The sequence below is a fragment of the Salmo trutta genome, chromosome 13 (assembly GCF_901001165.1).
Source record: "Salmo trutta chromosome 13, fSalTru1.1, whole genome shotgun sequence".
Classification (NCBI taxonomy): domain Eukaryota; kingdom Metazoa; phylum Chordata; class Actinopteri; order Salmoniformes; family Salmonidae; genus Salmo; species Salmo trutta.
Genome location: NC_042969.1, coordinates 65625264 through 65651378, shown reverse-complemented (window position 1 = coordinate 65651378; position 26115 = coordinate 65625264). Strand labels below are relative to the sequence as shown.

The 26115-nt window shown below is 47.3% G+C and overlaps 3 protein-coding genes across 3 annotated transcripts in view; 1 reads left to right on the top strand and 2 right to left on the bottom strand.

The window, feature by feature from the left end:
- The window catches only part of pitpnm3 (PITPNM family member 3), a gene marked incomplete in the record, with an annotated part of 144179 nt that overhangs the window by 64236 nt on the left and 53828 nt on the right, over positions 1-26115 (bottom strand). The window contains 2 exon segments of the mRNA XM_029773191.1: positions 8404-8627; positions 9034-9104. Coding sequence (XP_029629051.1) covers positions 8404-8627; positions 9034-9104 — 295 coding nt within the window.
- Positions 683-1772, top strand: LOC115206351 (uncharacterized). Its single transcript, XM_029773194.1, has 2 exons — positions 683-1531; positions 1614-1772. The coding sequence occupies exons 1-2, from the start codon at positions 831-833 to the stop codon at positions 1615-1617; spliced, it is 705 nt and encodes a 234-aa protein (XP_029629054.1). The 5' UTR covers positions 683-830; the 3' UTR covers positions 1618-1772.
- LOC115206350 (uncharacterized) lies at positions 2890-4075 on the bottom strand. Its single transcript, XM_029773192.1, has 2 exons — positions 3954-4075; positions 2890-3871 (listed from the first exon to the last, which is right to left on the bottom strand). Exons 1-2 carry the CDS (start codon positions 3992-3994, stop codon positions 2974-2976), a joined length of 939 nt encoding a protein of 312 aa, XP_029629052.1. The 5' UTR covers positions 3995-4075; the 3' UTR covers positions 2890-2973.

Below are 26115 nucleotides of genomic sequence, written 5' to 3'. Positions count from 1 at the left end.
GACAGAAGGAGAAACAGAAGGAGAGGCAGAGGCAGAAGGAGAAACAGAAGGAGAGAGAGACAGAAGGAGAAACAGGGGAACGGGAGAGGGAGAGACAGAGGGAGAGACAGAGGGAGAGACAGAGGGAGAGACAGAGGGAGAGACAGAGGGAGAACCAGAGGGAGAGACAGAGGGAGAGACAGAGGGAGAGACAGGGGAACGGGAGAGCCAGAGGGAGAGCCAGAGGGAGAGAGAGGGAGAGACAGAGGGAGAGACAGAGGGAGAGACAGAGGGAGAGACAGAGGGAGAGACAGAGGGAGAGACAGGGGAACGGGAGAGCCAGAGGGAGAGACAGAGGGAGAGACAGAGGGAGAGACAGAGGGAGGGGGAGAGACAGAGGGAGAGCCAGGGGTAGAGGGAGAGACAGAGGGAGAGACAGAGGGAGAGACAAGGGTAGAGGGAGCGACAGAGAAGAGAAAGAGGGAGAGAGAGTGAGAGACAAAGGGAGAGACAGAGGGAGAGGGAGAGAAAGGGAGAGACGGAGGGAGAGGGAGAGACATAGGGAGAGAGAGATGGAGGGAGAGACAGAGGGAGCGACAGAGACGGAGGGAGAGACAGAGACGGAGGGAGAGGTAGAGACAGAGGAAGAGGCAGAGATAGACAGAGAGACAGAGGGAGAGGCAGAGACAGACGAAGAGACAGAGGGAGATGCAGAGACAGACGGAGAGACAGAGGGAGAGGGAGAGACAGACGGAGAGACGGGAGATGCAGAGGCACAGCTCACGGTGAGCTTAATTAGGCAAAGATGTGTGGAGTAGAGTGAGAGCTGCTGCTCTCTGGCTGTGTGTGCTATGAATGTACAGAATAAGGAGTGGTATCCATCTCCTTGTCCTCAGGTCACTGTCAGGTCAAACTCCCTGTCGGTCCCTGTCCTCAGGTCAATGTCAGGTCAAACTCCCTGTCGGTCCCTGTCCTCAGGTCACTGTCAGGTCAAACTCCCTGTCGGTCCCTGTTCTCAGGTCAATGTCAGGTCAAACTCCCTGTCGGTCCCTGTCCTCAGGTCAATGTCAGGTCAAACTCCCTGTCGGTCCCTGTCCTCAGGTCACTGTCAGGTCAAACTCCCTGTCGGTCCCTGTCCTCAGGTCAATGTCAGGTCAAACTCCCTGTCGGTCCCTGTCCTCAGGTCACTGTCAGGTCAAACTCCCTGTCGGTCCCTGTCCTCAGGTCAATGTCAGGTCAAACTCCCTGTCGGTCCCTGTCCTCAGGTCACTGTCAGGTCAAACTCCCTGTCGGTCCCTGTCCTCAGGTCAATGTCAGGTCAAACTCCCTGTCGGTCCCTGTCCTCAGGTCACTGTCAGGTCAAACTCCCTGTCGGTCCCTGTCCTCAGGTCACTGTCAGGTCAAACTCCCTGTCGGTCCCTGTCCTCAGGTCAATGTCAGGTCAAACTCCCTGTCGGTCCCTGTCCTCAGGTCAATGTCAGGTCAAACTCCCTGTCGGTCCCTGTCCTCAGGTCACTGTCAGGTCAAACTCCCTGTCGGTCCCTGTCCTCAGGTCACTGTCAGGTCAAACTCCCTGTCGGTCCCTGTCCTCAGGTCACTGTCAGGTCAAACTCCCTGTCGGTCCCTGTCCTCAGCTAAAGGAATACAAGACCAGCACCATCAGAGAAGCCATTTTAAGACATCACTTGAGATTGAGTTGTTTATTAGTTTAACTGTAGACACTGTTTTGTATATCTTCAACTGTCACAGAGGAAATGTGTTGTGTCACAGGAAAATAAATACATTGAGGTGCTTTACTTGTTGTCACTTGTTAATTGGATGTGCGATGGTGAGGAGGCAGACTGACTGGTTCACATCCTCATTCTGTGTCTGTGCATGAGAGCGCTTGTGTGTTTCTGTGCATGTGTATCTGTGTGGGTGTGTGTGTGTTAGGTGTGTGTGTTCCCCCACTCAAGCCTCTCATTACAGCTCTCCTCCTGACACCTAGCAGCTCGCCAGCGGTGGCTGGTCCCACCATCGCCTCTGCATTGACCGCATAAAGACACCCACACACATACAAGTGTGCACTGTGCATGCCCACATACACACACACACACACACACACACACACACACACACACACACACACACACACACACACACACACACACACACACACACACACACACACACACACACACACATATATTAATTGATACCACTGCCATTAAAAATGGTGTTTTTAGGCATGCCATTATAAACATCAGCCACAACAACATCAGAGGAGTACAATGCAGAGGCGATGGTGGGAAAAGAGATTGCTGCTGTGCCGTTAATTCAATCTCCTGCTGGGATTTGACAGCTCTGTGGGAAATCTCACTAGGGAGTGGATGGGCTCTAGCCTCTTAACGCGTGAAAGAGCAGCTCCAGTCTAAACAGGCCTCTGTGGAGGTCAGGGCGTGATTCCCTGTGTGTAGAACACAATGAGCTGGCGTGTTTGTGTTGTGTGTTTTTCTCCTGATAACCGGTGCTGTTCTCTTGGGTTGTGTCACAAATGGCACCCCATTCCCTACATAGTGCCCATAGCGTTAAAAGTGGTGCACTATGTAGGGAATAGGGTTCCATTTAGGACACCACCTTCTTGGTGTCTGGGCAAGGCCCATGGTGATCCTGAGAGGCCCTGAGAGCTCATTATGGGCTTTCTCTCCTAATGAAGGGACCAGCCACCGCTGGCGAGCTGCTAGGTGTCAGGAGGAGAGCTGTAATGAGAGGCTTGAGTGGGGGAACACACACACCTAACACACACACACCCACACAGATACACATGCACAGAAACACACAAGCGCTCTCATGCACAGACACAGAATGAGGATGTGAACCAATCAGTCTGCCTCCTCACCATCGCACATCCAATTAACAAGTGACAACAAGTAAAGCACCTCAATGTATTTATTTTCCTGTGACACAACACATTTCCTCTGTGACAGTTGAAGATATACAAAACAGTGTCTACAGTTAAACTAATAAACAACTCAATCTCAAGTGATGTCTTAAAATGGCTTCTCTGATGGTGCTGGCCTTGTATTCCTTTAGCTGAGGACAGGGACCGACAGGGAGTTTGACCTGACAGTGACCTGAGGACAGGGACCGACAGGGAGTTTGACCTGACATTGACCTGAGGACAGGGACCGACAGGGAGTTTGACCTGACATTGACCTGAGGACAGGGACCGACAGGGAGTTTGACCTGACAGTGACCTGAGGACAGGGACCGACAGGGAGTTTGACCTGACATTGACCTGAGGACAGGGACCGACAGGGAGTTTGACCTGACAGTGACCTGAGGACAGGGACCGACAGGGAGTTTGACCTGACAGTGACCTGAGGACAGGGACCGACAGGGAGTTTGACCTGACATTGACCTGAGGACAGGGACCGACAGGGAGTTTGACCTGACATTGACCTGAGGACAGGGACCGACAGGGAGTTTGACCTGACAGTGACCTGAGGACAGGGACCGACAGGGAGTTTGACCTGACATTGACCTGAGGACAGGGACCGACAGGGAGTTTGACCTGACATTGACCTGAGGACAGGGACCGACAGGGAGTTTGACCTGACAGTGACCTGAGGACAGGGACCGACAGGGAGTTTGACCTGACAGTGACCTGAGGACAGGGACCGACAGGGAGTTTGACCTGACATTGACCTGAGGACAGGGACCGACAGGGAGTTTGACCTGACAGTGACCTGAGGACAGGGACCGACAGGGAGTTTGACCTGACAGTGACCTGAGGACAGGGACCGACAGGGAGTTTGACCTGACATTGACCTGAGGACAGGGACCGACAGGGAGTTTGACCTGACATTGACCTGAGGACAGGGACCGACAGGGAGTTTGACCTGACAGTGACCTGAGGACAGGGACCGACAGGGAGTTTGACCTGACATTGACCTGAGGACAGGGACCGACAGGGAGTTTGACCTGACAGTGACCTGAGGACAAGGAGATGGATACCACTCCTTATTCTGTACATTCATAGCACACACAGCCAGAGAGCAGCAGCTCTCACTCTACTCCACACATCTTTGCCTAATTAAGCTCACCGTGAGCTGTGCCTCTGCATCTCCCTCTGTCTCTCCGTCTGTCTCTCCCTCTGTCTCTCCGTCCGTCTCTGCCTCTCCCTCTGTCTCTCCGTCTGTCTCTGTCTCTCCCTGTCTCTCCATCTGTCTGTCTCTCCCTCTGTCTCTCCGTCTGTCTCTGCCTCTTCCTCTGTCTCTCCGTCTGTCTCTGCCTCTCGCTCTGTTTCTCTGTCCGTCTCTGCATCTCCCTCTGTCTCTCCGTCTGTCTCTGCCTCTCCCTCTGTCTCTCCATCTGTCTCTGTCTCTCCCTCTGTCTCTCCGTCTGTCTCTGTCTCTCCCTCTGTCTCTCCGTCTGTCTCTGCCTCTTCCTCTGTCTCTCCGTCTGTCTCTGCCTCTCCCTCTGTCTCTCCGTCTGTCTCTGCCTCTCCCTCTGTCTCTCCATCTGTCTCTGCATCTCCCTCTGTCTCTCCGTCTGTCTCTGCCTCTCCCTCTGTCTCTCCGTCCGTCTCTGCCTCTCCCTCTGTCTCTCCGTCTGTCTCTGCCTCTCCCTCTGTCTCTCCGTCTGTCTCTGCCTCTCCCTCTGTCTCTCCGTCTGTCTCTGCCTCTCCCTCTGTCTCTCCGTCTGTCTCTGCCTCTCCCTCTGTCTCTCCGTCCGTCTCTGCCTCTCCCTCTGTCTCTCCGTCTGTCTCTGCCTCTCCCTCTGTCTCTCCGTCTGTCTCTGCCTCTCCCTCTGTCTCTCCGTCTATCTCTGCCTCTCCCTCTGTCTCTCCGTCTGTCTCTCCGTCCGTCTCTGCCTCTCTCTCTGTCTCTCTGTCTGTCTCTGTCTCTCCATCTGTCTCTCCGTCTGTCTCTGTCTCTCCCTCTGTCTCTCCGTCTATCTCTGCCTCTCCCTCTGTCTCTCCGTCTGTCTCTGCCTCTCCCTCTGTCTCTCCGTCTGTCTCTGCCTCTCCCTCTGTCTCTCCCTCTCCCTCCGTCTCTGTCTCTCCCTATGTCTCTCCCTCTCCCTCCCTTTGTCTCTCACTCACTCTGTCTCTCCCTCTTTCTCTTCTCTGTCTCTCCCTCTACCCCTGTCTCTCCCTCTACCCCTGTCTCTCTCTCTACCCCTGTCTCTCCCTCTGTCTCTCCCCCTCCCTCTGTCTCTCCCTCTGGCTCTCCCTTTCCCCTGTCTCTCCCCCTCCCTCTGGCTCTCCCTCTGTCTCTCCCTCTGGCTCTCCCTTTCCCCTGTCTCTCCCTCTGTCTCTCCTTCTGTCTCTCCCTCTGTCTCTCCCTCTGTCTCTCCCTCTGTCTCTGCCTCTCCTTCTGTCTCTCCCTCTGTCTCTCCCTCTGTCTCTCCCTCTGTCTCTGTCTCTCCCTCATTAGCTTTGTAAACTGTGTGCCCTGTTAACCCAGGCCATTAAGACAAGGGGAGGGCAATTAAGCAGAAATTCCACAAACCCTCTCTGAAGAGAGCCTTTTTCAGTCTTGCCTGCTCTGTGACATTAGATGACACACACGCACACAGAGTCCCGGGGGATGTTGTTCCTTCCCTGGCTGTTGCTTTGCCATGCAGGGAGGCAGGCAGGCAGAAAGATGTCAAGACAGCTGCTGAGGCAACACTACAGCCCTCTATTTAAGCTCTCGCCTCCAGTCACTGTCTCTCACCAACGCCAATCACCGCACCAGACTGACAGACGGACGGAAGACTCATTGTGCGTCCCAAACGGCACCCTATTCCCTACTGATCAAAGTAGTGCACTATGTGGGGAATAAGTTGCTAATTGGGACGCAGCCTCAGAACCCAGTCTCCTGGCTCCCAGTCCACACATACTAACGAGTGGAAATATAGACACAAACATTTTCACTTGCATATCAATGGAAAATAGCTGCGCAAAACAAAGTGGCATTCTACCAAAGACAATATATAGAGTAGGGAGCTGAAACATGAATGCATATGTCTGACAAGATTCCCCCTGAAAGTCTGGCAGCTTTAAATACAACATGAAAACATTAGTCTCTGTGCAGACAGCAGCCCGACATATACTGCCGACAAACGCCCGAACAACACAGAACAGAGAGATGCTGCTTCTGCCTCCTCCTCAGAACAGGAAAAACTGAAGATAGTCTACAAAGTCTTCTAGTTTTCACCTGCCCAAGGTCTTCATTACTTAACGGAGGTGATTTAAAGAAGAGGATCCAAAGAGAGTGAACACCTCTTTAAGGCTTATGTGTGATTGATGACTTGCAGGCAGCCATCCTCATCTGCTTTCAAGGCAGCCAGCTAGAGTAACTACTGTACATGTAGAGGAGTTTGAATAGATCAACACTGACAGGAAGGCAGCAGCTTATTCTGGAGGTAACTGATACCTCAAACGTATCATCTTCAATTCAGTTCCCTCTTCTCCACAACCAGATAAAGACACAGGAGCCCAATAATAACAACGGTCGTTAATTAGGTGAAGACCATAGCGAGTCATCAAATGACACACTATGATCCCAATAATAAACAAAGTCACCCAAACAGCAGCGGAACACTAATGCAATTCGAACCAGTCATTTCAAGTCACTCTGGGATTCATTTCATCTTTCTTCCTCTGTTCGCTGAATAGAGCTAGTGTCTTTAGGTGGCTTCAATGGTAGATCAATTAAAAACAGTGAGCAGGAAAAAAGGTTATGAGTTGAATTTTCCAAATGCCTCGAAAGCCTGGTAAATGTCAGTAGCATGCTAATTAACATCCCAACATCTGTTTAAAGGCTGCCTGCTCTATATATTTTTCAATTTAACCTTCAACAGAATTGGCAGCCTGTTATCTCTGGCCCGACGTCACTGTTGACTCATTTGATTCCCGAGACCAATTTGTGTGAACTGGAAATGGTGACTTGGGTATTCTGCATTGCCTCCTTAAAAATGACAAACATGCCTAAACGGTGTAGTGTCATTCTGACTGTCAGACTCAATCGCTGGCAGATCGCTGCTGGGTGGTGAATTCCCCTCAATGGAAATGCTATCACATATAGCCCACATATCACATAGAGCCCACATATCACATAGAGCCCACATATCACATAGAGCCCACATATCACATATAGCCCACATATCACATATAGCCCACATATCACATAGAGCCCACATATCACATATAGCCCACATATCACATAGAGCCCACATATCACATATAGCCCACATATCACATAGAGCCCACATATCACATAGAGCCCACATATCACATATAGCCCACATATCACATAGAGCCCACATATCACATAGAGCCCACATATCACATAGAGCCCACATATCACATAAAGCCCACATATCACATATAGCCCACATATCACATATAGCCCACATATCACATATAGCCCACATATCACATAGAGCCCACATATCACATATAGCCCACATATCACATATAGCCCACATATCACATATAGCCCACATATCACATCATATCACATAGAGCCCACATATCACATATAGCCCACATATCACATATAGCCCACATATCACATAGAGCCCACATATCACATAGAGCCCACATATCACATAGAGCCCACATATCACATAGAGCCCACATATCACATAGAGCCCACATATCACATATAGCCCACATATCACATAGAGCCCACATATCACATAGAGCCCACATATCACATATAGCCCACATATCACATAGAGCCCACATATCACATAGAGCCCACATATCACATAGAGTCCACATATCACATAGAGCCCACATATCACATATAGCCCACATATCACATAGAGCCCACATATCACATATAGCCCACATATCACATAGAGCCCACATATCACATATAGCCCACATATCACATAGAGCCCACATATCACATAGAGCCCACATAGAGCCCACATATCACATAGAGCCCACATATCACATATAGCCCACATATCACATATAGCCCACATATCACATATAGCCCACATATCACATAGAGCCCACATATCACATATAGCCCACATATCACATATAGCCCACATATCACATATAGCCCACATATCACATATAGCCCACATATCACATAGAGCCCACATATCACATATAGCCCACATATCACATATAGCCCACATATCACATATAGCCCACATATCACATATAGCCCACATATCACATAGAGCCCACATATCACATAGAGCCCACATATCACAAGCTACTACTGCTGTAAAGCCATCATGACTCTCCACTGTGCTTCAGCTATTCAGCTCAGCGACGGGAGGCAGCGCTGAGGCAATCTTAAAGGGATGAAAGGCCAATACAAACTGCACTTCAATGCCAAACAGAAAGCAAAAATCATAATCCTAAAAATTAAGAAATATTAAGAATGTCGATATCTTTCCCCCCCTTGACGTATTGTGTGATTGACTGACTTGGAGACGAGGGAGAAGGCCTCGGCACACACAGCTGGGCAGGCCACTAGTTTGATCATCACATGTTCTGCTGCGGCCTGGAAGTGTGCCCGAGCCACCTTCTCCAGCACAGAGGACAGCGTGGTGGCATCGCCAGCCTTGGTGCCAGGGTCTGCCCCTGCCGTATCCAGGATGTTCCCACCATGCATCACCAGCAGCAACACGTGGGTCTTACACTGGGTCTTCTGCCAAGCGGAGGAGAGGAAGGAATGACCAAAGAAGGGTAAGAAAAGAGGTGAGGTTGAGGAGGATGTGAGGGGAGAGGAGGGAGAAGTGGGTTAGTGGTATAAGTCAAGACTCCTGGACCTGCATTCATATATGCTATAGATAATAGAGAGACACCTCATTCATATATACTATAGATAATAGAGAGACACCTCATTCATATATACTATAGATAATAGAGAGACACCTCATTCATATATGCTATAGATAATAGAGAGACACCTCATTCATATATACTATAGATAATAGAGAGACACCTCATTCATATATACTATAGATAATAGAGAGACACCTCATGAACAGACAGAGTGTAGGGTAGTTATACTGGTCATTTATTTATCAGAGTGTGTATTGTGATTCTCCTACCTCCATGTCCTCTAACCCGTCGATGCTGCTCTGAGGGACACATCGAGAACGCCCCAGGCGATACAGGCTCCCTACAGATTTAAGATAGGAGAGAGGGAGAGAGAGAGGGAGAGAGAGAGGGAGAGAGAGAGAGAGAGAGAGAGAGAGAGAGAGAGAGGGGGGGAGAGAGAGAGGGGGGGGAGCGAGAGCGAGAGAGTGAGAGCGAGAGTGAGAGCGAGGGAGAGAGTGAGAGAGAGCGAGGGAGAGAGTGAGAGAGAGCGAGCGAGGGAGAGAGAGAATTAAAGAAAGAATTGTAGATAGAGAAAGAAGGAGGAAGAGAGAGATAGAGATACAGAAAGGAGAGAGAGTAGGGGGAAGAGAGAGTGAAAGTGTGATAGAGATAAAGAAAGGAGAGACAGAGAGGAAGAGAGAGAAAAAGGAGGGAGAGACAATGGAGAGAGAGAGAAAACTCAATACATGAGCCACTTCACACTTCAAATATTATTGATCCCAGGTGCTAACCAATTTCAGTATAACTAAAGCCTTAACTTTTCTCTTTATTCCTTCCATATCTGAGAGATGAGCACCAAATATTGTATGCCCTTAAGCTCAAATCTCATAAGCACATACTCCGGAAAAGTCAATACTGACTCATCACACAGAATCCTTTCATACAGGCATATGGTTCTGTCCCCACCACAGTAGCTGCCTGGCACTGCCATATTTTGGATTTTGGCTTGTCAGACAATGCAAATACACCTTGGGTGGGATGAGGAAGATGGAGGAAGGACAAAGGAGAGTTATGGTTATTTACCCAACCACCTGTACGATGTGTCTATCTGTGTTCCTGTGTGAAGTGTGGCAAGCCATTGGCTCCTGGCCAAACTCAAGATCCTCCCTGAGGCCTCTGCATGCTCTGTCATCTTATTCCTTAGCTCTTCTCTCTCTCTCTCTCTCTCTCTCTCTCTCTCTCTCTCACTCCAGCTCTCTCTCGCTCTCCAGCGCTCTCTCTAGGCTCTGTGCCAGTTCTCCCCCTGGTAGCGTTTGCCAGAGGAGGCTGTCACACACTCACAGCCTGTCAGCTCCCAGCCCACAGCCTGCCCTACTCTGCCTGTCTGTCTGCCTGCCTGCCAGCCACTCTGTCTCCGGGCTACCTCTTGCCTCCTGCCTGCCTCTCCCTCCATTTCAACACTCAGCAGACCCACTGCACTATTCTGGTCAAAACGTTAGCTAGAGCAAATCAATCGTAAAGTTTCTTTGTAAGTGGGAGGTGGAATAACAATGAGAGCTGGTGTTTTTATGTATTGGACTGGTACAGGGAGCACAGTACAAGATTAGTCATACATTTCAAATGAATGTGTGATCAGAGGTTCTCTGCATATTTACAATGAAGCCTTTTTGCTTCTTACGTAACATTAGATAATTGCAACCAAAACAAACCTCTCAATTATTCAGGAGTTGTAACATAGAGTAAAAACATGGGTTGAGTGAACCCAACTTACAGTCCCTAGTTATACTCAATTTGCTTTTAAATTGGTGAACAAAGGTTCATTTAGGTACAACCCTGAAAGCTATGCTAAAATATAGCCATGGTAGACAGGGGAGCCTTGCGTGTAATCGAAAGGGAAATACACATACAAGCACAGCTGGTTGTAGACAGACAGAAGCCTACTTCACTATAAATAAGACATGTTCGTTTAATTTAGTGCATTGATGTAATCCTATTTGTGACAGGGAAGCTGAGTGGTGAAAAGCAGTCTCCCGTGGCCCTCGGTAAGCCTCTCCTGCAGCTGGGCAGCCTAGCTAACGGCAGGGGATCCATCCAGGTTACCAAGGGATTCTAACTCTCCCTCCCTCTTTCTTTGACTTTTTACCTTTCTTTTTATCTCTCCCTCACTTTCTTTCACAGCAGCATCCCTCTCTCATGTTCTGCCAATATGTGCATTACAAGTCTCAGAGACACATAGGGTCACTGGCTGTCTCTAACCATCATCCAAGATGGTGTAGCAGTCAGACGTCTTTGTCCTGTCGTGTCCCTTGTATATATCTTTTTACATCCTTTTCTTCGCATAACTTTTACAAATATTTTCCTAAACCTCAACTTCTAAATACTCTTCTGTAGTGCCTCTAGCCCTGCTCAATATGCCTTAACCAACCATGTTGTTCCACCTCCTACATATGCGATGACATCACCTGGTTTAAACGTCTCTAGAGACTATATCTCTCTCATCATTACTCAATGCCTAGGTTTACCTCCAATGTACTCACATCCTACCTTACCTTTGTCTGTACACTATGCCTTGAATCTATGCTATTGTGCCCAGAAACCTGCTCCTTTTACTCTCTGTTCCAAAGGTCACAGTTCATATAGCCTTTAGCCGTACCCTTATCCTACTTCTCCTCTGTTCCTCTGGTGATGTGGAGGTTAATCCAGGTCCTGCAGTGCCTAGCTCCACTCCCACTCCCCAGGTGCTATCATTTGTTGACTTCTGTAACCGTAAAAGCCTTGGTTTCATGCATGTCAACATTAGAAGCCTACTCCCTAAGTTTGTTTTACTCACTGCTTTAGCACACTCTGCCAACCCGGATGTCTTAGCCGTGTCTGAATCCTGGCTTAGGAAAACCACCAAAAACCCTGAAATCTCCATCGCTAACTATTACATTTTCCGCCAAGATAGAACTGCCAAAGGGTGTTGCAATCTACTGCAAAGATAGCCTGCAGAGTTCTGTACTACTATCCAAGTCTGTACCCAAACAATTCGAGCTTCTACTTCTATAAATTCACCTTTCCAGAAACAAGTCTCTCACTGTTGCCGCTTGCTATTGACCTCCCTCTGCCCCCAGCTGTGCCCTTGATACCATATGTGAATTGATTGCCCCCATCTATCTTCTGAGCTCGTGCTACTAGGTGACCTAAACTGGGACATGCTTAACACCCCGGCCATCCTACAATCTAAGCTTGATGCCCTCAATCTCACACAAATTATCAATGAACCTACCAGGTACAACCCCAAATCCGTAAACACGGGCACCCTCATAGATGTCATCCTAACTAACTCGCCCTCCAAATACACTTCTGCTGTTTTCAATCAAGATCTCAGCGATCACTGCCTCATTGCCTGCATCCGTAATGGGTCTGCGACCAAACGACCACCCCTCATCACTGTCAAACGCTCCCTAAAACACTTCTGCGAGCAGGCCTTTCTAATCGACCTGGCCGGGGTATCCTGGAATGACATTGACCTCATCCCGTCAGTAGATGATGCTTGGCTATTCTTTAAAAGTGCCTTCCTCACCATCTTAAATAAGCATGCCCCACTCCAAAAATGTAGAACTAGGAATATATATAGTCCTTGGTTCACTCCAGACCTGTCTGACCTTGACCAGCACAAAAACATCCTGTGGCGTTATGCATTAGCATCGAATAGCCCCCGTGATATGCAACTTTTCGGGGAAGTTAGGAACAAATATACACAGGCAGTTAGAAAAGCTAAGGCTAGCTTTTTCAAACAGAAATTTGCATCCTGTAGTACTAACTCAAAAAAGTTCTGGGACACTGTAAAGTCCATGGAGAGTAAGAGCACCTCCTCCCAGCTGCCCACTGCTCTGTTACCACCGATAAATCCACTATAATTGATAATTTCAATAAGCATTTCTTTACGGCTGGCCATGCTTTCCACCTGGCTACCCCTACCCCGGTCAACTGCCCAGCACCCTCCACAGCAACCCGCCAAAGCCCCCACCATTTCTCCTTCACCCAAATCTAGATAGCTGATGTTCTGAAAGCGCTGCAAAATCTGGACCCATACAAATCAGCCGGGCTAGACAATCTGGACCCTCTCTTTCTAAAATGATCTACTGAAATTGTTGCAACCCCTGTTACTAGCCTGTTCAATCTCTCTTTTGTATCGTCTGAGATTCCCAAAGATTGGAAAGCTGCTGCGGTTATCCCCCTCAAAGGGGGTGACACTCTAGACCCAAACTGCTACAGACCTATATCTATCCTACCCTGTCTTTCTAAGGTCTTCGAAAGCCAAGTTAACAAACAGATTACCGACCATTTCGAATCCCACCGTAAATTCTCCGCTATGCAATCTGGTTTCCGAGCTGGTCATGGGTGCACCTCAGCCACGCTCAAGGTCCTAAACGACATCCTAACCGCCATAGATAAGAGACATTACTGTGCAGCCATATTCATCGACCTGGCCAAGGCTGTCGACTCTGTCAATCACCACATTCTTATTGGCAGACTCGACAGCCTTGGTTTCTCAAATGATTGCCTCTCCTGGTTTACCAACTACTTCTCTGATAGAGTTCAGTGTGTCAAATTGGAGGGCCTGTTGTCCGGACCTCTGGCAGTCTCTATGGGTGTGCCACAGGGTTCAATTCTCAGGCCGACTCTCGTCTCTATATACATCAATGATGTTGCTCTTGCTGCTGGTGATTCTCTGATCCACCTCTACGCAAACGACACCATTCTGTATACTTCTGGCCCCTCTTTGGACACTGTGTTAACTAACCTCCAGACGAGCTTCAATGCCATACAACTCTCCTTCCGTGGCCTCCAACTGCTCTTAAACGCAGGTAAAACTAAATGCATGCTATTCAATCGATCACTGCCCGCACCTGCTCGCCCGTCTAGCATCACTACTCTGGACGGCTCTGACTTAGAATACGTGAACAACTACAAATACCTGGGTGTCTGGTTAGACTGTAAACTCTCCTTCCAGACTCACATTAAGCATCTCCAATCCAAAATTAAATCTAGAATAGGCTTCCTATATCGCAACAAAGCATCCTTCACTCATGCTGCCAAACACACCCTCGTAAACCTGACCATCCTACCGATCCTCGACTTCAGTGATGTCATCTATAAAATAGCCTCCAACACTCTACTCAACAAACTGGATGCAGTCTATCACAGTGCCATCTGTTTTGTCACCAAAGCCACATACACTACCCACCATTGCGACCTGTACGTTCTCGTTGGTTGGCCCTCGCTTCATACTCGTCGCCAAACCCACTGGCTACAGGTTATCTACAAGTCTCTGCTAGGTAAAGCCCCGCCTTATCTCAGCTCACTGGTCACCATAGCAGCACCCACTCGTAGCATGTGCTCCAGCAGGTATATCTCACTGGTCACCCCCAAAGCCAATTCCTCCTTTGGTCGTCTTTCCTTCCAGTTCTCTGCTGCCAATGACTGGAACGAACTGCAAAAATCTCTGAAGCTGGAGACTCATATCTCCCTCACTAGCTTTAAGCACCAGCTGTCAGAGCAGCTCACAGATCACTGCACCTGTACATAGCCCATCTGTAAACAGCCCTGCTATCTACCTACCTCATCCCCATACTGTATTTATTTATTTATCTTGCTCCTTTGCACCCCAGTATCTCTACTTGCACATTCATCTTCTGCACATCTATCATTCCAATGTTTAATTGCTATATTGTAATTACTTCGCCACCATGGCCTATTTATTGCCTTCCTTAACTTACCTCATTTGCACTCACTGTATATAGACTTTTTGTTTTCTTTTGTTCTACTGTATTATTGACTGTATGTTTTGTTTATTCCATGTGTAACTCTGTGTTGTTGTATGTGTCGAATTGCTACGCTTTATCTTGGCCAGGTCGCAGTTGTAAATGAGAACTTGTTCTCAACTAGCCTACCTGGTTAAAAAAGGTGAAAAAAAAACAGACAGACAGAGAGACAGACAGAGCGAGAGACAGACAGACAGTACTAGCTGGTGGAGGAAGGATATTGCCAGTATGTCAGTACTAGCTAGTGGAGGAAGGATATTGGCAGTATGTCAGTACTAGCTGGTGGAGGAAGGATATTGGCAGTATGTCAGTACTAGCTGGTGGAGGAAGGATATTGCCAGTATGTCAGTACTAGCTGGTGGAGGAAGGATATTGGCAGTATGTCAGTACTAGCTGGTGGAGGAAGGATATTGGCAGTATGTCAGTACTAGCTGGTGGAGGAAGGATATTGGCAGTATGTCAGTACTAGCTGGTGGAGGAAGGATATTGGCAGTATGTCAGTACTAGCTAGTGGAGGAAGGATATTGCCAGTATGTCAGTACTAGCTGGTGGAGGAAGGATATTGGCAGTATGTCAGTACTAGCTGGTGGAGGAAGGATATTGCCAGTATGTCAGTACTAGCTGGTGGAGGAAGGATATTGGCAGTATGTCAGTACTAGCTGGTGGAGGAAGGATATTGGCAGTATGTCAGTACTAGCTAGTGAAGGAAGGATATGTGAAAGTGTGAACTATTTATTTGCATCCTGATCCCTCTGTCTCGTGCTGTCTCGACCACTGTGTCTTAGAATGTCATTCCTCCACAAATTAAATGAAACCATGTTGCTGTCCTTCCATGTCTCCTGTCCCTGCCTATTGCAAAGTTCTCTCTCTCCCCTGGTTCCTACAACTACTGCCACAATGACAGGTTTCTATCAGCTTAGAGAGAGAGAGAGAGAGAGAGAGAGAGAGAGAGAGAACCTCATAATATTGTGAAGTTGTTGTAAGGCCACAGAGAGACAGAGTGAGTTTACAGAATACAGATTTCCAATGAAAAAGTTGTACACACAAAATATGTTTCCAAAAATATGACACAGGGGGCTATGTAATGTCAGCTCCACTTAGACTGAGGGTTTGTGAACTGTGACGCTAACTCTTAGAGAGGCCTCACTGGTGAGGTAGACCCTGAGAGAACCTACCCAGAACAACACTTAAAGGTGAGCCATGTTTGATGACTAAGGCCCCCTGTTCACTTAGTGCTGGAGGGAATGTATTCATTCAATGTGACAACTCCCTCACCGCGTGCCGTCACTGTTTTGTGTAGAGCACTAAGCACCTTAACTACATTCACTTGGCTTGGTCCAGCCAGTGAATGCTAGCTATGCACTAGCCTCCCAATACCACAGACAGACACCACAATATAATCACAATACATTTTTATGACAAAGTTAGATCCCTCAACATGATTGCCAGTTTGCCACAGTCAGTGAACTGGGTTACGCAGTCCATTTTCTAGAGCATGTCCTTGGTAATTAACCAGATATCGAACAAGTACAAATCAGGAAAATGGGTGATACATAGCACTGTCTACTTTTGCACTGTCTACTTTTGACTAGGGCCCCCATAGTGGTAGTGCAAAGTAGTGCGCCATATGGAATAATGTGCCATTTGGGACCGCTGATCCTAATGAAAGATTGTTTTCAGTACGATCTGACATGGAGCTGTGACCTCTGTGACCTGGCCCTGGAACAGTGGAGGTATGCTAACATCCAGCTCCATCTGCTCACTAGGGCTGGGAATTGCCAAGGACCTCACGATATATCACGATACTTAGGTGCCGATATGTTATGTATTGCGATTTTCACAATTGTTTTTCACGATACTGTGATTTTATTGCCATTCGATGTTGCAAACATATTGCTCACCATATGTATGCTGTAAAGGAACAACAGAGAACCATGAGAAAATGAGTTTTGATCAGTCATGGAAATGAATATGCTGAAAACAAATTGGCTCCTTATTTAAAAAGAAGACGGAGAACAAGCTATGAAGAAAAATACTGGAGATTTGGTACCGGTACAGCCAACTAGAACAAAATAACATTGCAATATTGTCAAAATGATACAATACGATATATCATCAAAAATAATATCCCAATATGTAACTGTATCGATCCCCTACCCCCATCACTACTGTTCACTACAGCTCAGTATAGTACACACACACCCCAGGCAGGGAGCTTACCAGCTCACCACCATTACAGAACACTCAGACACACAAGTGCCTCGCGGTGAGAATATACACTCACCGGACAGTTTAAAGGGAATACACATCTATTACCAGGTCTATCTGCCTCCAGAACAACCTGAATTCTTCGGGACATGAATTATACAGGAATGTTCGGAAACGTTCCACAGGGAACGTTCCGCAGGGATGTTGGTCCATGCTGCTGCTTACGCCAAATCCTGACTCTGCCATCAGCATGACCCAACAGGAACCGGGATTTGTCGGACCAGGTGATGTTTTTCCACTTCTCAGTTGTCCAGAGTTGGTGATCGCGTGACCACTGAAGTCTCTTCTTCTTGTTTTTAGCTGCCAAGAGTTGGAACCCAGTGTGGTCGTCTGCTGCAATAGCCCACCCGTGACAAGGAACAAGTGTTTTGTTTGTCGCACCATTCTCAGGAAACCCTAGACACTGTCATGCGTGAAAAGCCCATGTGGGTGGCCATTTCTGAGATTCTGGATCCGGCATACCTACTGTAGCAACGGCAATCATACCATGCTCAAAGTCGCTTAGGTCACTCGTTTTGCCCATTCTAACGTTCAATCTAGCAGTAACTAAATGCCTCGATGCCTGTCTGCCTGCCTTACATAGCAAGCCACGGCCACGTGACTCACTCTCTGTAGGAGCGAACCATTTTCGTGAACGGGTTGGTGTACCTAATAAACTGTCAGGTGAGTGTATATTACACACAAGCACAGATGGACAAGTGTCTGGAGAATGGGCACGCACACACACAAGCACGCACACTCGCACCCACCCACACACACAGCAAAGCACAATCATATGTCTATTTAGAGCTGTGAACACACACATACCCACCCCAATCTGTGTCCCTGATTGCCACAGCTGCTTCCTACCCATGTACTGCTGCTGCTGCTCTGTGGGCAGACCTATCTGTTATGTGTCCCTCAGTGCAGAGGAGGAGAGACGCTGAGTCGCAGGCTGCATCCCATAGGGCTCTGGTCAAATGTAGTGCACTACGTAGGGAATAGTTGCCCGCTTCTGCTGTGACTTTACACTCACACTGTTGCTACATATTAAAATCAACATGTACGCTCATATTTAAATCAACAGTAAACATCTATAACACATCTATAACCGGTCATAAAGCTGTTAACCAGCTGTATATAAAGCTGTATATTTCATATCCTGTTCCTTTACCTGGAGCTGAACGACAACATAAGTGTTGTTTAGGTGTGATTATCTGCTCACATTGCTATCACAATGTATTTCCCACAACACATTCTGTCAGACATACACACATTCACAACTACACACACTTACACTCACACACACACAGATAAACCCTCCCACACACACACACACACACACACACACACACACACACACACACACACACACACACACACACACACACACACACACACACACAGGAGAGCGTTATCAACAAACATGCCATCCCAGCAGAGAGATGTATAGTGTAAAGATGTATGAGGCAGTCCCAATAGTCTAGACAGTCATAGACTCTATGGCTTGCTATCATTATCTCTGCTCTGCCTTTCTTTTTGACACCCTTTTATTATTCCAGACAGAGAAGGTCCTTGTCTCCCCAGCTCTCATGCTTTGGGGATTTCCTATTTAAAGAAGGAAATAGCAATAAGGCAAAAATGGAAAAAAAGTAATTAAATGGGAATTAGCGTATGAGGGAGACTGTGCCTGCTAGGCTAGCAGCGTATAAAAAAATGACTTGGCTGGCTGGGGGCGAGAATGAGGCAATGGGGTGAATACAGATGAGGAGGGGGAAGATGCTATTCCCTCTGTGTGCATGTCTGAGAGGAGCTAGCTACAGGTTGTAGGTAGGGCTAGAGAGAGTAGCTAGCTATAGTAGACAGGGCTAGAGAGAGCAGATACCTACAGGCTGTAGGGCAAGAGAGCAGCAACTTACAATGGGTAGGGCTAGAGAGAGCAGCTACATACAGGGTGTAGGGCTAGAGAGAGCAGCAACTTACAATGGGTAGGGCTAGAGAGAGCCGCTACATACAGGGTGTGACATAGTAAGGTTGGACCCACATGCAGAGAAGAGACCAGACGAGGAATCAGCGGTTAAGGATAAACATAATACTTTACTGAGAAACGGTTACGGAAGGATCACAGTAACACTGGGAAAAAAAGGAACACTAAATCGAGGAAACTCACTCAGGAGACAAACGCATATGGCACATAATTCCTGGCGACCGTCGACAAGTCGAGGAGGATGGAGGGGCAGGTGTGGGGGGAGAGAAGGGACTGGTCCTTACCAGCTTGAGACGGGAGACATGGAAGGATGGACAGACCCTCATACCTAGGAAGCTGGAGGCGATAGGTTTGATGCGACTCAGGATCTTGAATGGTCCTATGTAGCGTGGAGCGAGCTTCCGCGAAAGTATTCAGACCCCTTGACTTTTTCCACATTTTGTTTACGTTACAGCCTTATTCTAAAATGTATTAAATTGTTAATGCTGTGGGGATGTTTTTCAGCAGCAGGGACTGGGAGACTAGTCAGGATCGAGGGAAAGATGAACAGAGCAAAGTACAGAGAGATCCTTGATGAAAATCACTCAGGACATCAGACTGAGGTGAAGGTTCACCTTCCAACTGGACAACTACAGTTCAAGTCGGAAGTTTACATACACCTTAACCAAATACATTTAAACTCAGTTTTTCACAATTCCTGACATTTAATCCAAGCAAAATCGCCCTGTCTTAGGTCAGTTAGGATCACCACTTTATTTTAAGAATGTGAAATGTCAGAATAAAAGTAGAGAGAATGATTTATTTCAGCTTTATTTCATCTCATTCCCAGTGGGTCAGAAGTTTACATACACTCAATTAGTATTTTGTAGCATTGCCTTTAAATTGTTTAACTTGGGTCAAACGTTTCAGGTGCCTTCCACAAGCTTCCAACAATAAGTTGGGTGAATTTTGGCCAATTTCTGCTGACAGAGCTGGTGTAACTGAGTCAGGTTTGTAGGCCTCCTTGCTCGCACACACTTTTTCAGTTCTGCCCAAAAATGTTCTATAGGATTGAGGTCAGGGCTTTGTGATGGCCACTCCAATACTTTGACTTTGTTGTCCTTAAGCCATTTTGCCACAACTTTGGAAGTATGCTTGGGGTCATTGTCCATTCGGAAGACCAATTTGTGACCAAGCTTTAACTTCCTGACTGACGTCTTGAGATGTTGCTTCAATAAATCCACATAATTTTCCTACATCATGATGCCATCTATTTTGTGAAGTGTACCAGTCCCTCCTGCAGCAAAGCACCCCCACAACATAATGCTGCCACCCCCATGCGTCACGTTTGGGATGGTGTTCTTTAGCTTGTAAGCCTCCCCCTTTTTCCTCCAAACATAATGATGGTCATTATGGCCAAACAGTTACATTTTTGTTTCATCAGACCAGAGGACATTTCTCCAAAAAGTACAATCTTTGTCCCCATGTGCAGTTGTAAACCATAGTCTGGCTTTTTTATGGCAGATTTGGAGCAGTGAGTCACGACTCCCACCGAAGTCGGCTCCTCTTCTTGTTTGGGCGGCGCTCGGCGGTCGACGTCACCGGTCGTCTAGCCATCGCCGCTCCACCTTTCATTTTCCATTTGTTTTGTCTTGTTTTCCCGCACACCTGTTTTACATCCCCTCATCACTCTACGTGTATATTATCCTCTGTTCATTATTTGTGTGACGAGTGCGCTATTCGCTTTTGCCTTTGGCGGGAGTGTCGTTACGGAGTTGCGTCCAACTGTTTTCCTTCTGCCAAATAAAGTGTGCCTGTTCACTCATCTCTGCTCTCCTGCACCTGACTTCAGTTAACCAGTTGCACACACTGTTGACACATTGGCTTCTTCCTTGCTGAGCGGCCTTTCAGGTTATGTCGATATAGGACTCGTTTTACTGTGGATATAGATACTTTTGTACCTGTTTCCTCCAGCATCTTAACAAGATCCTTTGCTGTTGTTTTGGGATTGATTTGCACTTTTCGCACCAAAGTACGTTCATCTCTAGGAGACAGAATGCGTCTCCTTCCTGAGAGGTATGACGGCTGCATGGTCCCATGGTGTTTATACTTGCGTACTGTTGTTTGTACAAATGAACGTGGTACCTTCAGGCATTTGGAAATTGCTCCCAAGGATGAACCAGACTTGTGGAGGTCTACAATTTTTTTCTGAGGTCTTGGCTAATTTCTTTTTATTTTCCTATGATGTCAAGCAAAGAGGCACTGAGTTTGAAGGTAGGCCTTGAAATACATCCACAAGTACACCTCCAATTGACTCAAATTATGTCAATTAGCCTGTCAGAAACTTCTAAAGCCATGACATCATTTTCTGGAATTTTCCAAGCTGTTTAAAGGCACAGTCAACTTAGTGTACGTAAACTTCTGACCCACTGGAATTGTGATACAGTGAATTATAAGTGAAAAAATCTGTCTGTAAACAATTGTTTGAAAAATTACTTGTGTCATCCACAAAGTAGATGTCCTAACCGACTTGCCAAAACTATACTTAACAAGAAATTTGTGGAGTGGTTGAAAAATGAGTTTTAATGACGTGTATGTAAACTTCAGACTTCAACTGTATATACAGTTGAAGTCAGAAGTTTACATACACTTAGGTTGGAGTCATTAAATCAATTTCTTATTAAATTGTAGAATAATAGTGAAAACATTAAACCTATGAAATAACACATATGGAATCATGTAGTAACCAAAAAAGTGTTAAACAGACCAAAATATATTTTACAGTACATTTCAGATTTTTCAAAGTACCCACCCTTTGCCTTGATGACAGCATTGCACACTCTTGGCATTCTCTCAACCAGCTTCATGAGGTAGTTACCTAGAATGCTTTCCAACAGTCTTGAAGGAGTTTCCACATATGCTGAGCACTTGTTGGCTGCTTTTCCTTCACCCTGCAGTCCAATTCATCCCAAACCGTCTCAATTGGGTTGGGGTCGGGTGATTGTGAAGGTCAAATCATCTGATGCAGCACACCATCACTCTCCTTCTTGGTCAAATAGCCCTTACACAGCCTGGAGGTGTGTTTTGGGTCATTGTCCTGTTGAAAAACAAATGACAGTCCCACTAAGTGCAAACCAGATGAGATGGCATATCGCTGCAGAATGCTGTGGTAGCCATGCTGGTTAAGTGTGCCTTGAATTCTAAATATATCACAGACAGTGTAACCAGCAAAGCACCCAGACACCATCACACCTCCTCCTCCATGCTTCACGGTGGGAACCACACATGCTGTCACGTTCGTCGTAAGAAGGAGACCAAGGTGCAGCGTGGTAAGCGTACATCTTACTTTTAATAGATGAACACCGAACAAAACAAAGAAAAAATACAAAACAAACGTAATATTCTGCAGGCTTCACAGTAGCTGTACAAAAACAATATCCCACAAAAAACATGTGGGAAAAGCGTGCCTAAATATGATCCCCAATCAGAGACAACGAAAGACAGCTGCCTCTGATTGGAAACCATATCAGGCCAACATAGAAATACAAAACATAGATAGACATAGTCTAGAATGCCCACCCAAATCACACCCTGACCTAACCAAATAGAGAAATAAAAAGGCTCTCTACAGTCAGGGCATGACAGTACCCCCCCAAAGGTGCGGACTCCGGCCGCAAAACCTGACTCAATAGGGGAGGGTCCGGGTGGGCATCTAGCCTCGGTGGCGGCTCCGGTGCGGGACGTAGACCCCGCTCTGCTCGCGGATCCGCCATCCTCGATAGCGACTCTATTTGGTGGGTTGTCACCGAAAGCTCCGGACCGTGGATCGTCGCCGAAGGACCCGGACCGTGGATCGTTGCCGGAAGCTCCGGACCATGAATCGTCGCCGGAGGAACCGGACTGTGGATCGTTGCCGGAGGCTCCGGACCGTGGATCACTGCCAGAGGGACCGGACCGTAGATCGTCGCCGGAGGCTCTGAACTGCGGACCGTCTCTGGAGATTCCGGACTGCGGACCGTCGCTGAAGACTCCGGACTGCGGACCGTCGCTGAAGACTCCGGACTGGGGACCGTCGCTGGAGACTCCGGACTGGGGACCGTCGCTGGAGGCTCCGGACTGGGGACCGTCGCTGGAGGCTCCGGACTGGGGACCGTCGCTGGAGGCTCCGGACTGGGGACCGTCGCTGGAGGCTCCGAACTGGGAGCCGTCGCTGCAGGCTCCGGACTGGGAACCGTCGCAGCAGGCTCCGGACAGGGGACCCTCGCTACAGGCTCCGGGCCATGGATCATCTCTACAGGCTCCGGGCCATGGATCATCACTGGAGGCTCCGGGCCATGGATTATCACTGGAGGCATTGTGCCATGGATCATCACTACAGGCTCCGGGCCATGGATCATCACTGGAGGCTACGTGCCATGGATTATCACTACAGGCTCCGGGCCATGGATCATCACTGGAGGCTTCGTGCCATGGATCATCACTGGAGGCTTCGGACCATGGATCATCACTAGAGGCTTCGTACGTGGAGCCGGAACAGGTCTCACCGGAATGTTCCGCATCACCGCATCACCGCATAACACGGTGCCTGACTGGTCACACGCTCCCCACGGTAAGCATGGGGAGTTGGCTCAGGTCTAGATTCTGACTCCGCCAATCTCCCCGTGTGCCCCTCTCGGGCTTCCGTCGTTGCCGTGACTCCCGATCTCATCGCCGTTCCTCCCTCACTGCTTCCACCTGTTCCCATGGGAGGCGATCCCATGCGGCCTGGATCTCCTCCCACGTCCAGGATCCTTTGCCGTCCAGGATGTCCTCCTGGCCACGCTGCTTGGTCTGTTTTTGGTGGGATCTTCTGTCACGTTCGTCATAAGAAGGAGACCAAGGTGCAGCGCGGTAAGCGTACATCTTACTTTTAATAGATGAACACCGAACAAAACAAAGAAAAAATACAAAATGAACGTAAAGTTCTGCAGGCTTCACAGTAGCTATACAAAAACAAGATCCCACAAAAAACAAGTGGGAAAAGGCTGCCTAAATATGATCCCCAATCAGAGACAACGAAAGACAGCTGCTTCTGATTGGGAACCATATCAGGCCAACATAGAAATACAAAACATAGATAGACATAATCTAGAATGCCCACTCAAATCACACCCTGACCTAACCAAATAGAGAAATAAAAAGTCTCTCTACGGTCAGGGCGTGACAGATGCGGAGATCATCCGTTCACCTACTCTGCGTCTCACAAAGACACGGCGGTTGGAACCAAAAATCTCTAATTTGGACTCATCAGACCAAAGGACAGATTTCCACCGGTCTAATGTCTATTGCTCGTGTTTCTTGGCCCAAGTAAGTCTCTTCTTATTATTGGTGTCCTTTAGTAGTGGTTTCTTTGCAGCAATTCGACCATGGCCTGATTCGACCATGGCCAGCAGGAGCGGTAGAGATACTCTCAAAGATCGGCTATGAAAAAGCCAAAAGACACTTACTCTTGTGTTACTGACTTGTTGCACCCTTGACAACTACTATGATTATTATTATTTGACCATGCTGGTCATTTATGAACATTTGAACATCTTGGCCATGTGCTGTTATAATCCTCACCTGGCACAGCCAGAAGAGGACTGGCCACCCCTCATAGCCTGGTTCCTCTCCAGGTTTCTTCCTAGGGTTTGGCCTTTCTAGGGAGTTTTTCCTAGCCACCGTGCTTCTACACCTGCATTGCTTGCTGTTTGGGGTTTTAGGCTGGGTTTCTGTACAGCACTTTGAGATATCAGCTGATGTAAAAAGGGCTATATAAATAAATTTGATTTGATTTGACCTAACCAAAAATAGAGAATAAAAAGATCTCTAAGGTCACGGCGTGACAGATCCTCATGAGAGCCAGTTTCATCATAGCACTTGATGGTTTTTGCAACTGCACTTGAATAAACTTTCAAAGTTTTTGTCATTTTCCGGAATGACTGACCTTCATGTCTTAAAGTAATGATGGACTGTTGTTTCTCTTTGCTTATTTGCTTATATGGACTTGGTCTTTTACCAAATAGGGCTATCTTCTGTATACCAACCCTACCTTGTCACAACACAACCGATAGTCTCAAACGCGTTAAGAAGGAAAGAAATTCCACAAATGAACTTTTAACAAGGCACACCTGTTGATTGAAATGCATTCCAGGTGACTACCTCATGAAGCTGGTTTTGAGAATGCCAAGAGTGTGCAAAGCTGTCATCAAGGCAAAGGGTGGCTACTTTGAAGAATCTCAAATATAAAATATATTTTGATTTGTTTTACACTTTTGTGGTTACTACATGATTCCATATGTTTTATTTCATAGTTTTAATATCTTCACTATTACTCTACAATGTAGAAAATAGTAAAAATAAAGAAAAACCTTTGAATGAGTAGGTGTGTCCAAACTTTTGACTGGTACTGTATATATGTGATGGGATGTATAGACATTATGGACAGTATGTGAATAGAATATGTAGTATGTCTGATGAATACGTAGGATATAATAGTACATGTACAATAATAGTTGAATAGGACGGACTTGACTAGAATACACTATATACATATGAAATGGGTAAACAGTACGTAAACATTATTAAAGTGACCAGTGTTCCATTATAAAAGAGTCCAGTGTTCCATTATTAAAGTGACCAGTGTTCCATATCCATGTATATAGGGCTGCAGCCTCTAAGGTGCAGGGTTGAGTAACAGGGTGGTAGCCGGCTAGTGACAGTGACTAAGTTCAGGGCTGGGTACTGGATGGAGGCCAGCTAGTAATGGCTATTTAACCATCTGATGGCTTTGAGATGGAAGCTGTTTTTCAGTCTCTCAGGTCCCAGATTTGATGCACCTGTACTAACCTTGCCTTCTGGGTGATAGCGGGGTGAACAGGCCGTGGCTCGGGTGGCTGAGGTCCTTGATGATCTTCACACACGGTCTGTGTGGGTGGATCCTTTCAGATTGTCAGTGATGTATACGTCGAGGAACTTGAAGCTTTTCACCTTTTCCACTGTGGCCCGTCGATGTGGATTGGGCATGCTCCCTCTGCTGTCTCCTGAAGTCCACGATCAGTTCCTTCATTTTGTTGACGATAAGGGAGAGGTTATTTTCCTGGCACCACTCTGCCAGGGCCCTCGTCTCTTCACTGTAGGCTGTTTTGTCGTTGTTGGTAATCAGACCTACCACTGTTGTGTCATCTACAAACTTGATGATTGAGGCGTGCGTGGCCACGCAGTCATGGGTGAACAGTGAGTACAGGAGGGGGATGAGCACGCACCCTTGTGGAACCCCCATGTTGAAGATCAGTGTACTGGAGGTGTTGTTGCCTACCTTCACCACCTAG

Coding starts and splice junctions, on each gene's coding strand:
- LOC115206351 (XM_029773194.1), top strand. CDS start 831: ATGAATGTACAGAATAAGGAGTGGTATCCATCTCCTTGTCCTCAGGTC.
- LOC115206350 (XM_029773192.1), bottom strand. CDS start 3,994: ATGTACAGAATAAGGAGTGGTATCCATCTCCTTGTCCTCAG. Junction 3,872..3,953: donor ATCCATCTCCTTGTCCTCAG/GTCACTGTCAGG, acceptor CCCTGTCCTCAG/GTCACTGTCAGGTCAAACTC.